This window comes from Myotis lucifugus, unplaced genomic scaffold (assembly GCF_000147115.1).
Source record: "Myotis lucifugus unplaced genomic scaffold, Myoluc2.0 scaffold_441, whole genome shotgun sequence".
Lineage (NCBI taxonomy): Eukaryota > Metazoa > Chordata > Mammalia > Chiroptera > Vespertilionidae > Myotis > Myotis lucifugus.
The window spans coordinates 591,077-605,263 of record NW_005871489.1 but is presented as its reverse complement, the minus strand read 5'-3'; the positions used below and the strand labels follow the sequence as shown (position 1 = coordinate 605,263).

Genomic DNA, 14,187 nt, shown 5'->3' with positions numbered 1-14,187 from the left:
TGAATTCTGCGCAGTTCTGGGCCTCAGCTCCTTTGCATGACAGCTGCTGTGCCTACAGCTGTGCATGCATGTGGTGCCTTTCAGAATTCATCAGATCGCTGGGGGATCAGGAGGCGAGTTCTGGGCAGTGAAAAGCCCTGGTTCCTTTACATACAAAGTGGTCCCTTCTCTCTTTCCTTCTGAGTCTCTGCCTTTCATTCTTCATTCAACTGATGTTTGTTAAGCACCTGCCGTGTGCCAGGCACTCTGCTAGGTAGTGCTTCGTAATGGTGAGCAAAAAAGAAGCAGTAACTCTTCTTAAGGCGCCTGTAGTCTAGAGACACATGTTAAGTCAGTAAGTTGCTGATCAGCGCCTAGATGGTTGGCATGGAATAGGCCCTCAATAAATATTTGTTGATTGGCAAACAAAGACGCACACAAACCTGCAATGAAGGAAAAGAACGCAGCGCTGTGAGAACACAGTTCACATTGTCTCTGACCAAGGAGCATGCAGTTTTGCCATGGGCCAGAGATGTACACACCTTGGGCATTTTGAGCTAGAATTTTGGATTCTCGGTTTTATAATTTGGTCTAATTTCTTACATGTCTGAGCAGCCCCTGTAATGAGATTGAACATGAGCAGTCCCTTGGATGGGACAGATTAAACTTTTCAGGTATAGAGGCAGGGAGAGTTTTTTAGTGTTAGGTGTTTCCGGTTAATTTAAACCATAGGAAGGTTATAATCTGTGAAGTAACATAGAAGGGCTAAATTTGGATGTATTTATTAGCATCTTCTCCATCTCTGCCTCCTATTTGTTAGTGTGAATTGAACTTGCTTTTTAGCAATAAACAATGACTATTGGCAAGTGCTCTTTTAGATTATAATAGAATATAATCACAGACTGTTCTGTTGCCCTGCCCTCTTTTGGCTACATAGGAGCCCTACCTGAAGTTCTTTTACCCTAAGTAAACAGGGCTTTTGTACAATTGGGCTTAGTGGAAGGAAAGGAAAACACAGGACCCCTGGGTTTTTACCTGGTAACTGGGCAAATTATGTCACCTCTCTGGGGCTTAGTTTCCATAGCTTTAGAAGTGGGTGCCATTGCATGGATGGTCCTGGTGCTACCTAACCTCACATGGTTGTTGTCAAGAGCAAATGAGATTATAAAAAGGAACAGCTCTGTGCAGCATGTGAGTCCCTACTTGTAAGTGCCACCAACAGTGTGTAGCTGACAGCTACTTAGGTGTTTCTCACCGAGGAACGACTGAGTTTGTGACTCATTTAATCAATCAGTATTTATGGAGCACATGTGAAAGCTCAGAATAAGCAGTGGGTCTCTTCCGCCTCTCTTCCCATGGCTGAGCCTCACTCTGTGCCCCTTTGCCCCTTTTGTAGGCCTAGTTCAAACCTATTGACTTTTCCTGTTCACAGCAAATTAGAAGGAAATTAGAAAGGGAGAGTTACTTATAGCAGCAAATAGTTTTATTGCTGATAGCTGGACAGTAAAGAAGACAGAAAGTTTATGAGAAAACCAGTAATGAGTTAGAAGGAGCACAGTTCCTTAATGTCACTTAGCAGGTTCAGGTAATCTATATATCGCCCCGATCGGGACTGGGCAGGATGGCCCTGATCGGCTCCGATCACTGGCCAGGCCGAGGAGCTCCATCCGTGCATGAATTCGTGCACCGGGTCTCTAGTTCTTTATAAAAACTGTAAATAGTCCCTGAGAGTATCAGCTAGTTTATAGTATTTATCTAGGTGACCTTTAGTCACCACATAACAGTTAAATTATAATCAGCTTAAAAAGAAAGTTTTATCTGTTTGTACAATCACAGCCCTTCAAATTAAAAACCTCCATACTGTGATGAACACTCATTTTTTTTTTTTGAAATTTACATATTTGAAGTTCTTTCTTCAAAGGCAACAAAGCCTATAGAAATTTGTAGTCAATTTAGAGAGGTAAGGGATCCACATGGAAAAAAACTTGATAGGTAGTTTACAAAAAAGAAAGTGCTAAACGAAAGGACTGTTGGCGCTGAGAGAAGGAAAAGGGACCTCTGGGCTGGGATGGCTGGGAGTCTTTATTTATGGTGGCAGGATGGGCGCATTTCAGAATGTAGAGCAGAGAGGACGTGCAGCGGAGCCTTCGGGACTGTGAGCAGCAGGTCAGTGACGTGAGGGTGTGGATGATCTCCCCCAGGTATTTAACATGTGCAGTGTCTGCATCAGATACTATTCTGCGTGCTGAAGGTACAGGTTCCTGCTCTCACGGGATTGACATTCTAGAGAGAGGGGAACGGCCAGCAAGACGACAGGACAGGTCCTGTAATGTTAATGAAGTGTGTATGTGTGGGGTGTAGAGGGGTAGCCAGCAATGGCTTTTTGGAGGCTGTGACATGAAGGATACAGGGTGGGCCCCGTCAAGTTCTAGGGGCTGAGAGATCCAGGAAGAGAAGCTGTTTGGGTGTTACCAGTAGCATTTTGGGAAATTTATTGATCGGCTGGTGCATAGTGAGGGCCACCTAGGAATTCACATGAGTATTTTTGAATTATGAAACTTAATTTTGCAAATGGACATGTTGATCTCTTTTCTACTACCAGGCACTGCACTTAGTGTCTGGATTGGTAGGGAATGTTAGAGAGATGGCCCAACTATCCATTTTATTGCAGCTCAATGCAGGTCAGACTTAAACTGAGTGTTTTAGTTGATGTTTTTGGGGTCCAGGATAGGGAGGGGATAGTGGGCAGAGGAGGTGATGCTGCTTTGTGGTCACAAAGTGGAGCGCAGTGGGGAGGACCTGTGATAAGAAAGTGAGGAGGGAACGGAGGAAAGAGCAACGCATGAGGTGGGGAAAGAAAACTCACAAGGACGTGAGGTCACAGGACACTGCTAGACAACAGGCAGAAGCATACAGATGCAGCAAGAGCCTCCAGTGGAGACAGCTTCGTGGGCAGGGGTGTGCGGAACTGTCGCAAGACACAGGAATGAGCCTGGGTGGTGCTGAATAGCTCTGAGCACTACCACGGGCATTCCCAGTCAGCCTGTACTGGGGTGTCCAAACCATCTGCATGGTTTGCACCAGCTCCTGCTGAGGAAATGTTAATTAGTGAGGTTGGATAACTTGTCCAATTGAGTGTCAGTTAGAACTCGAACCCAGGTTTTCCATGCCTTTTCCTCGGCAGAATATGCAGCTATCTGTCCTCTTTCACCTGTGGTGGGCAACAGCAGTAGAAGTGACAACACTGGTTTCATTGAAAATTAAAATTAGAGAATACATTTAATAAACACAGAAAACAGGTGGGCTTCAGTGGAGTTTGATCTCCTCACCTTCCATAGCAGCGGACAGCTGTTCCAGGCTCCTTGGCCAAAGCTGAAGAGAGGTCTGGCTGCAGGACCGAGGCCTGGGTGATGATGGCAGACAGACCTGAACCTTCTAGGTGTGTGGTAGGCAGGTCCTCTGTCCACTTACTCACCATAGTTCTTGTTTATAGGGGGTGGAGCAGGGTGTGGGCAGTTGGAAGTGGCGATGTTTCTGTGGAAATGCGGCCCCAGCTATATGGCTTGTGAGAGGTGTCCCAAGTGGAGGTGTCCTTGTCCCCTTGACAGCTCTTGCTGCCTTTGTTGAGCATTCGGTGTCCTGTCTCTGGTGATCGCCTGCCAAGTCATTTGCTGCTACTGTCGCGATCGTCTGTTTTTGAAAACGCAGTACAGTTTTAATATTTTTCCAAGAGTAGGAATCAGATTAAATTTTGTAATTCTGCTGCTACTGAATTGCCTCAAATTTAGGTAAATCAGTTGATCAGTATTTTTGTTTTGTACCTTTGATTCTTAATCTTATAACCTTGTTCACAGGCAAATTATCTAGATTAACTAAAATATTCCAAAGCACTTTTCCAAATTTTATTCATATTTTACTGGATGAACTTACAAAAATCCCAGTGTATTCCATGATTAAAAACTGCTTAAATATAATAATTGAGTGACTTAGGAAATATGCTATGTCTGTCTATATCTGGGTTGTTGTTTTGGTTCTCCTGTCCCTATGTAAATTGGAAGGTGAGATTTAATTCAGAAGAAAGTTTGATTGTGATTACGTTTTCTAAAAGGTAAGAAAACCCCCACAAGATTCTATTGTAGTGAGTTCAAAATAGTTTACTTGATTTTTAAATTTTCAGTTGTAATTTGAAAGTAGAAAAACAATTAGCTGTGCTTTTCTTAAATATGAATACTAGGTTCTTTTTCTGAATCACGAATTACTTGCTGTTTTTAAAAATCATTGAGTGTTTCCTTTCCTGGGCAGTTTGACATTTTTGTTTACAAATAAGCTATTACAATATGGGATCGTAAATGTTCATAGGAGAAATACAGAGAAGAGAAGATAGTTTTATATTTGAAGTTGCCTCTAAAGAATTGAGGAATTGGATAAGTACTCCAAGAACGCCATTATGTAGGTTAAAAATGAAGACATTTCTTTCTGTTAAAGGTGGTTGGAGGGCTGCAGCCTCAGGTAGAGTAGCATGGTACTCTATCTGCTCACACAACACGCTACCAAGGACAGTCCTGAAGTTTGGTTTTATTGATGTTAATATTTTGGGTGATGTTGGTTAGGGAAGCTTGAATGATACATAAAAGCAAGAGTTATTTGAAAACACTACTATTGTTTCTCAAAGTTGAAAAGTTATAAACACTGAAGCTAGCCGTTTTTTTTAAACCACTCAGATTAAACATGTGTCAGGCATTACAAGAGTTTTTGGCTGAGTATTTTGATATGGACATATCTCATAATTTGACATTTTTTTGTACATCATGTCATTATGTGATAAATTACTGCTTTCTGTTGATGGTGACCATGATGGCAATTGCTTTTGTTTCTTTAGCAAGTCTCGCAAGAACTTAGCACTGTGCTTGGTGCTCCATATAGAGACAGTGCCTGACTTACCATGGTGTCAGTTACAATTTTTTGATTTACGTGGTGCAAAAGTGATGCGCATTCACTAGAAACTAGCTAAGCCAGTGATGGCGAACCTTTTGAGCTCGGCCTGTCAGCACTTTGAAAAACCCTAACTTAACTCTGGTGCCATGTCACATACAGAAATTTTTTGATATTTGCAACCATAGTAAAACAAAGACTTATATTTTTGATATTTATTTTATATATTTAAATGCCATTTAACAAAGAAAAATCAACCAAAAAAAATGAGTTCGCGTGTCATAGGTTCACCATCACTGAGCTAGGCTAAGCTGTGGTGTTCAGCAGGTTAAATGCATTCTCGACTGCTGGAAGCCGGTCCATCCTTGCTGCTTGACACAGTCGCTGCAGGGAAGAAACATCTGCACAGCTTATGTTTCAAGGGACCTGGCGTATATGGCATACTGTTCTTAATATGTTTGCTCCCCCTCTTAGCGCTATGTGTTTTAAACAGGACCACCTCCCCGAGAAAGGTTGTTTCCCCAGGTTAGGGATTAACAGGACTAAGGAAGAGAATAAATCAGTGAAACCCCCTAGTGTTACAGAAATACCATGTACTACTTATGAAGAACTTGGACTATGACTGTCGGCAATAAATTTGGGACTTGTTGGGCCCACATCTCCAGGGGTCTGCCCACCAGGGAAAACACCAAAGCCTATACCCCTGGAGACTCACCGACACAGGGCAGTCCCAGGGAAGGGAAACAGCGGGGCTGGGAGGACATAACCTTTACTGGGTAGGATAATCTCCTTCAGTCACTTCCTTGTAGTTTATCAGTAGAGCAGTGACCTTGGAATAGCCCTTATAATGGAACACAGAGATTAACCTAGACAGGATTAAACTCAACAGAACTAGATTAACAAACACCCTAACCTTTGGAATAGAATGGATAGGATTAAAATCAACTGTTATAAATACAGATATAACAGGACAATAAAGACAAAACCTGGCTAGAGAACCTCGCTATGCTGATCAACTGAACGCTGTGTCATTCATTCTTCGCCGACTCCGTCCACACCTTTGGGAACCCCTGGACCTGCTGGGGCTGGACCCCAACACTCGACTACAGTATTTTCAGTTTATAATGGGTTTATCAGGATGTGACCCCATCGTAAGCCCAGGAGCGTCTGTACCTCATTGCTAATCCTTCCAGTGATCATTTTGATCATTGCCCTTTGTAGATGAGGAAACCGATACTCAGAGAGGTCATGTGGTTTGCCCTGGTTTGCCCAGCTATTTAAATTACTTGGCCTTACCTAAATCCAGTTTTTATTCATAATGTTTCTAAGTAGAACAGTTATACTGAGTAAATAGCAGTGTTTTATAAGGCTTTGCCAATTAGTCAAGATGAATTTTCACTACTTAGTTTGAATGGCTCACTTTAATCCTAAGTAATAAGGTGATATAGTATGATTAGGTGAAGTCTTTGGTATTGGAAAGCTAAGTTATGGTGAGAACTAGTGCCTTCAGCTATTCTTGTGGGGGTTTATGGACTGAATAGATTTATTGTATTCCTTTGATCACCTAAAACAGTTTTTTAAAACACTGACAGAGTACATTTTATTCCTTGCTAGCTGTTGTTAAGTGTTTTTTTATTTTTTTAAAAATATGTGTTGTTTTTTTTAAATTGATTTTTAGAAAGAGAGAAAGGGAGAGGGATAAAGAGATAGAAACATCAGTGAGAGAGACATGTCATCAATCAGCTGCCTTCTGCATGCCCCCTAATGGGGATGGAGCCCGCAACCTGGGCACATGCCCGGACCGGGAATTGAACCAGTGACCTCTTGGTTCATGGGGTTGACACTCAACCACTCAGCCACAGCAGCCGGGCTGTCTAAGTGTTTTTTAACATATTTGTCTGCTCGAGCTTCTTAGGAATATTTCATTTCTCTTAAGTTTTATATTGTTTTTGAAATCAGCTGAGAAACCACAGAGCAGAGTGAGACATAGCCTTTGCCTGACTCCCGCTGCAGTACTGCGGCAGAGAGGCTGGGTGTGAGGTGACAGAGCTCCCCTGGTTGGTCTTACCAATGATTTTAAGAGCCCCGTGGTGTTGAGTGTTTTTTGTTGAGAATGACTGGCCAAATACTGAGAATGACTGAATAAAATGTAATTTTAAATGTTTTTATATACTGAGTTTTATGGATCGTGAACGTGTTTTAATTAACATACACTAAAAATTAAATCTAGAAACTGCAATTCTGACTTGTTTGTGAATATCATTGAGTTAAATCGCGCTTGTTATTAGTTTCTTTCACTGTCTTCAGTAAAAACTAGAGATTTTGTTTGTTTTGTCAAATGCTTATTTGGGGGGTAGCTTTTTATTTTTTACTTTCCCCCTCTAAGAGGATCTCATTTGAAGCAGTACCTTCTTCAAACGTTTTGTTTACTGATAGAGCTGTGCCTATGCTAGTGACTTGACTCATTCCTGAGAAAAGCATGAAAGGAAGCGAGAAGGAGAGAGGAGTTGCCCTAACCCCGTGGTAAGTAAACCACGGCTCGCGAGCCACATGCGGCTCTTTGGCCCCTTGAGTATGGCTCTTCCTCAAAATACCACATGCGGGTGCGCACGTACAGTGCGATTGAAACCTCGTGGCCGATGCGCAGAAGTCGGTATTGTGTGGAAGAGCCACACTCAAGGGGCCAAAGAACCGCATGTGGCTCGTGAGCCGCAGTTTGCCGACCACTGCACCTGTCCATGTGCACTCTTGAATTTTCCTAATGAGGGGCAGGGTTTGCTTTCTTAATTGTATTTATTTCACCACAGAGTCTATAGAATATGTATGTGTTTATAAAGTTTTAAAAACTTGAATTTGTAAAAAAATGTAAAATGGCCTTTTCTATCTGCAACTTTTACTTAGAGGACTTTATTCAGTTGTCCCTTAAAGATTTAATAAGTCCTTAATACCGCACCCCCACCATGCCTCAGACACATGCTTAGTAATCTGAATTTTCATTTTTCAAATTTCTTAAGTATTTTCCTTTTTGTTCTACCCTTTTCTCTAAAGATTATGAAGCAGTAACTTTAAAAGGTTAAAGCTCAGTGCATATATTAAGAAAAAGTCTTGTGGGATTATGGGTAAGAGACTAGAAAATTTTCAGTGTTTGTAGCATTTTTTATAGCTCTTTCCCATTTTTGTGGTTGTGACCTGACCCCGAAATTTAAAATATTTTTTATGGAAGTTTTAATGTGATAAATGTTATATAGTTATTTTAAATGCTATCTATTGGTTAATACATTTATTTTTAATTTACAGAGAATATTTGAATAATTTTAAAGGCCAGAGATTTATTCTAATGATAAAATGATATTGTATGTGTGTGGTATATACAAATGTCAGTTTCTAAAATAACATTATGACATTTAAAATCCTTGCTAATTTAATACTTTCAAAACTTTGACTTTTATGTGTTTTTATTAGTTTATAACCAAAACCTAATTTTGCCCTTCATGAATAAGCTGTCCTGTGCTAGTTTACATACATTTGCAGAGGATTATCTTTGCTTTGGTTAAAAAGAAAAGCAATAAATACAGCTTAGGTTAAAGTCCCCTCTTTCTTTATTTCTGTGAAGCTACAGTGATAAACAGTCTTTTCCTCTTGTACTCAGAATCCTAACTCTTGATGTAGTCTTTTGTAGGTTTCCTAAGCCATCACATGCCACAAAAATGAAGGCAAACTGGTTTGTTCACCCATGTTTAGAACTTCTAAATGGAATTATGTGCAGTGTTTGAAGTTGCAATACGGTTTAGAATGGGCAACAAGGTGATTTTTGTGCCGTTTGTTATTCTTTCCACTGTTTCGCTTCTTCCGGTCAGTTTTTATTCTCTTGCCAATTTGAGGGATAAAATATGGCTCTCTGGCTCTGTTGGCTGTATTTTTTGTTTTTAATGTGTGAGATTATCAGGACCCGTTTCTCCATGGAATAAAGTAACTACTGGCTCTAAGCAGAATGTCCGAGGTCCCTGTGAGGGCGGGCTTCCCTGCCCTCCACCGCCTGTCTTGGTATCTTCTCTGTGAGCAGTGGAGACCTCAGTCTTCTTTTCATTTCTACTAGGTTTACGGGGCAGACAGAGCGACCTGATCAGTTGCAGTTTCGATTTTTTTATATGTGGAACGATCTTGTCTATTTACACATTTTGGATTTTAATTTTTGTAGGATTAACACATTAAATTACAATTTCCTTCTTACTGGTATCCAAAACAAGTAATAAAAAGGAGTGGCTATCTCACTCTTTCTGGGTTGGAATTTTGAACAAGGGCTTAAGATTCCAAATGTGCTTGTTTTAAGAAATTTTACTCGCTGTTAAAGGTATTACCGCAGGAGGTATCTTTTCCTTACTAGGTATGATCATAGGATTATTTGATAACGAGCAAATTTTAGTGTTAAGCTTAATAAATATCTATTTGCAGTTTTGTTTCCATCAAAATGGTAAATTCAGGATAGAAAATAATGTAAATCACTGTCTGTATGCCAAAGTAAATTAAATTCATGGTTGTAGTAGAGTGTAGAAAACATTAAATCAAGAAGAGATGATGTTTAACCAACTATTTCTGACTCTCTTCAGTTTTCGAGAGACAGAGTCCTCTAAATCTCATGGAGGACTGTCAAAAAGTAGGAGGAATTGGTAAACTGTTTTCATAGTTAATGATTGCGTTAATGCCTTCAACCCCGACTTCAATTTTTATGCTAAAGCACATTATAAAAACAAGTAAGCAGCTACCCAAAGTGTTTTTTAGTGGGGTGCAAGTATACTGCTGGGGCTTCGCTATAGCTTCTGTATTAAAGATAACCTGATTACTACTTTGCAAAGGGATAACTACTAGTATTAAAAAGAATCCTGAAATGTGTGTGTATGTTGGGTGGAGGAGAGAAGGGAAAAATTGCTGACCCAGCTATACCGAATACTGTGGCATGCTGGAATTACAAGGCCAGGTTCAAATCCCAGTTCAGATTCACACCAATCAGTAGCAGTGTGACTTTGGACAGGTTACTCTCGGTGTTTCGATCTTCAGCTTACCTGTCTGTAAAATGGGGATTAAGACCTACCTGTAGAGTTTCTGTGAGCCTTGAGCGAGCGCCTCCTAAGGAACATGCATGGCACACCGACCTTGGTCTGTTCCATTGTCATTGGTGGGCACCACCAAAATTAGTTACGTGGTCACTCGGCCTGTCCATTAGCTTATTGAGGCACCTCTGGATTTAAAAAAATAAACAGTTTCAACATGTTCTTTAAACATGTAGTTTGTTTTGGTGACATGGAGTATATTGCAAATTAATGAATGAAGTAGATTGCAAATTAGGTAAGAGTACAGAGCTGCTTTTGAGCAGCAACTAGATACACATAAAGTTACTAAAGAATTCCTCAGATGCTAGAGACCTGCTTCTTTCTTAAAAGCTGTCTTGTTTCACTAGTGACCAAACTAGGACACTGGTGGTTACAGGTTGGAGATAGGGAACTCATGTTTCACTGTTTGCTTGCTGCCCAAATGAAGGGTTTTCTATTTTCTTCCTGTTCTTCTGTCTTACTTTGGTGTGGTCCGAACCACTCGAAGTGGCTCTGCCTGACTGTTATTACCAAGTTTTAGGCACGTGACATTTTAGACGAACTTTGGATGCATTTTCTTAGATGTTAAATTATCAGACAGTCTTGGAAGTCACGGTGTGGCAGCGATTTCAGTGCTCTATGTGATAGATGAGGAAATCTGTCAGCTCACATCCTTCTGGATGTGAAATCAGGAAGAAAGTGTGAAAGAGCCATTTTCTTAGGAGAACTTACTAATTAAGTTGACAATGTCAGTTTTAAGGAAACAAATGTCCAGATTACCTGTGCAACGTTCTATTGAGCAATCTGAGCTGTCAGGGTTGTTTTTTTTTACTCCCAGGGATCACACACTCCCTTTCATGCAAACTCACAACTTGACTTGTAATAGCATAGGAGGTCCCTGTGTCCCCACACTTTGTGTTAATGTCTATGTGTGACTAACTGGGGACTGGAGCCTTAGGTGCTATCTGGTTTTCAAAGGGGCCTAAAGTTTCTTCCTTTACAGGTTAGGAACCATTGAAGTATGAACTCGTGTATTTAATTTTAAAAATTAAGCAGAGACAGCAATAAAATCAGTGGATTACAGACTTAAAAAATGAAATATATTTACAGCTTTTGCTGTCAGGGCATTAGTATATATTGATGGGGACATTGGTGTTTGCCAGCATTCTCACCTCTCAGTTAAACTGTCCTCATTGGATTGTACATTTCCTTACTGATATCTTGGTGGGGTCATGTGAACTGATGTAGAACAAATGAACAAAAAAATGGATGAATTTGGAGTTGTTAGTGGAAGCAGAATGCCATTGTCTTCATAAGAAGGAACATATGCTGACAATTCAGGCTTGTAGGCGTGGGGTTTCTGTAATTTATTTAGCAGAATCTGCTGTGGCTAATCCTGACAATTGATTTCGTTTATTGAGTCTGTGTCAGGCACTCTGCAAAGTTCCTATGCACATCATCTCATTTTTCTCCGCCCCTCGACAGAAGCAGGTAGTTATCACCAGTGTGTATCATAGGTCCCATCTGCCATGAGCAGGGTTATTTCTCATTAATCCAGGCATTGCCCAAGACTGCACAGTATAGTTTCAGTTCTGTGGATTTCAGTTTTGTGGGCATCTGTCCTTTGAGGACCTATATTATTGAGAGTGGCACCCAGCAGTGGAGAGGGAGAGGAGCCAGTCCAGGAAGTCCAGGACTGTCTCACTTTCATTGGAGTCAGCTCTTTGCAAGGAAGATGTGTGACCCGTGGGAACACAGGAACCGTTTGGGAGCAGGTGAAATGAGTGACTAGATTGAGAGTGAGACCCTCCCATCATGGCACTGGCCTAGGAGACAGCTGTATTGCAAACCCTAGTCCTTTGTGAGTCCTTCCTCCCTGGGGGCCTTCTTTTATCCCAATATTGAGCAGGACAATGTGGGATAACTCTCGGGGACTTCAGAATGAGACTTAGTGTTTCTGAAAGGCTGTGACCTCAGTGCTGGCGCCTGTTGGAAAGGTGGAAGTCCCAGCTGTGCTCCTGAGGAGGGCCGCAGGTTGTAGCTCCCTCCGCAGCCTCTCAGCATCCTGCTGTACCTGGCTGTATGGCTCTTTACATCACCCATCTCTCTTCCTATCGACCACTCTGTGTCTCTCTCCCTCCCTCTCCCCACTGGCCTGCTTTCTTCTTCCCTCCTTCCTTCCCTTCCTTTAAAAAAAAATTGTTTTAATGAAATACAGATTTCTGGAATATTTTTTCTACTCAGAATTTGCTTCTTGTTGACATTAGTAGGGCCTTTCCTCAAAGGGGCTTGCTTGTTTTGTACAAAGTTAGATATAAAACTTCAATTTGAAATTCCACCAGTGCAGACTTCTTTGTAGTAAAATACATAAATTCCCTTTAGCTCTCAACAAAGGGCCTTGTAGATAATAAGCACCCAAGAAAAATTATCAAAATACTTCTACTTCACCATTCTTCCAGAAACTTTACAAAGCATGTAGAGCAAGTATGTCAAATTCGCGGCCGGAGGGCCGCATGTTTGACATGCTTGATGTAGAGGAAAAAATTTTAATCTAAAAAAATAGTGAGCTTGAGCTAAAAAAATTTTTTTAAATCCTTACCCAAGGATATTTTTCCCATTACTTTTTAGGGAGGGAGGGAAGGAGAGAGAGAGAGAGAGAGAGAGAGAGAGAGAGAGAGAGAGAGAGAAAAAGAAAGAAAGAAAGAAAGAAAGAAAGAAAGAAAGAAAGAAAGAAAAAGAGCGAGCCATGTGAGAGAGACATATCGATCGATCGGTTGCCTCCTCCACACTCCTTGACTGGGGCCAGGATGGAACCTGCAACCTGGTACGTGTCTTTGACCGGGAATCAAACCCGAGACCCTCGCGTCCATCCCTGGATCAACGCTCTAGCACTGAGCAAAACTGGCCAGGGTGAGCTTGGGTTAAATTTGAGTAATTCTGTAGTTTGATACAAGCTAGTACATCAGAGAATAGATGTGTTGTTAAATAGGCTAGTAATAGGTTTGTTTTTAGGTGAACATCAATAAGAAAAAATCTGGACTTGAATTTAAATGTAATTTTTGATTTAAAAATAATTACTGTATGAGAATACATTTTAGTTCCTTCTCTGTTTCTTGAGTCTGAAAGATGCCTTGGCAGTTTGGAGTTTGTGGGAGTGGGTGAATTTATGCTAGCCAGTGTGCATGCGTCAGCCTAGAGCAGGCCAAGCTCTCTGCTGGAGCAGTGAGTGAGGCCTCAGTCCATGAGGTTGGATAGAAGCACATCTGCAGGCCAGAAAGGGACTGGAGGACAGCTGAGGGCTTGGACAGAAGGCAGTGAGGTCACTTAGCAATAGTCATGAAGAGCCTTAAAAATTATCCTGGAATGAAAGTGTGTCATTTCATGGTAGATCCAAGGGATTAGGGCAAGCATGTCAAACTCAAAGGCTAACACGGGCCAAATAGTAGTAAATGAGGCATGCAGCCCAGGGGCCACGAGTTTGACATGCTTGGATTAGGGAGTTTAGTATCTCTGTCAATTCTCTTATTTTTATAAACGAATTTCTTCTTTTTTTTGTTTGTTAATCCTCACCCAAAGATATTTTTTTCCATTGATTTTTAGAGAGAGAGTAGAAGGAAGAGAGAGGGAGGGGAGTGAGAAAGAAAAATTGATGTGAAAGAGACACCTTGATTGGTTGCCTCGGGCAGGAGCCCAGACCTGGCTGAAGCTGGGGATTGAACCTGCAACCCAGGTATGTGTCCTTGACTGGGAATTGAACCTGAGATCCTTTGGTACATGGGCCGACACTCTTACCATTCAGCCACACTGGCCAGGGCTGTAAATGAATTTCTTAAACCACTACCAAAATGAGGCATATTCAAGTGCCATTGTCTAATTTTTACACTTTAGAAGAAACAAAATAAAAGTACATATTGTGCTCACAGTCCACTGCCAAAACATTGATCTGGGAGGCACTCAATATGGTTGTTTAAATTAGGTTTCTGATTTAAATAATGCTGACTACAATAACCAAACACACACAGTGAAACCAGAAAAGAGGCATGTGGCTATTCACAGGAAGACCAATTAACTCTTTGTTTGGAGTAATGTGATGCATAGGGAAAAGAGTTGAAGGATGTATGTACACCAAAAGCCATCAGTGGCAATTTGAATGCTTAAGCAGTTTTGACGATTTAATGTCTGTTATGAA

The 14,187-nt window shown here is 41.1% G+C and overlaps 1 protein-coding gene across 18 annotated transcripts in view; it reads left to right on the top strand.

The window, feature by feature from the left end:
• The window catches only part of PRDM2 (PR/SET domain 2), a 95,491-nt gene that overhangs the window by 39,410 nt on the left and 41,894 nt on the right, over positions 1-14,187 (top strand). Inside the window, exons 1-2 of one of the 18 annotated variants that reach the window (XM_023744261.1) lie at positions 12,826-12,908; positions 13,575-13,728. The exons of 15 other annotated variants lie outside the window; for them this stretch is intronic. Coding sequence is in view for 1 of the 3 variants with exons in the window: in XM_023744260.1 (XP_023600028.1) it covers positions 12,806-12,908 (103 nt within the window). In the remaining 2 variants the exon portion in view is untranslated. Of the gene's footprint in view, positions 1-12,742; positions 12,909-13,574; positions 13,729-14,187 lie in introns of those variants that run through there. 2 more of the 18 variants (XM_023744260.1, XM_023744262.1) reach the window with 2 other exon arrangements.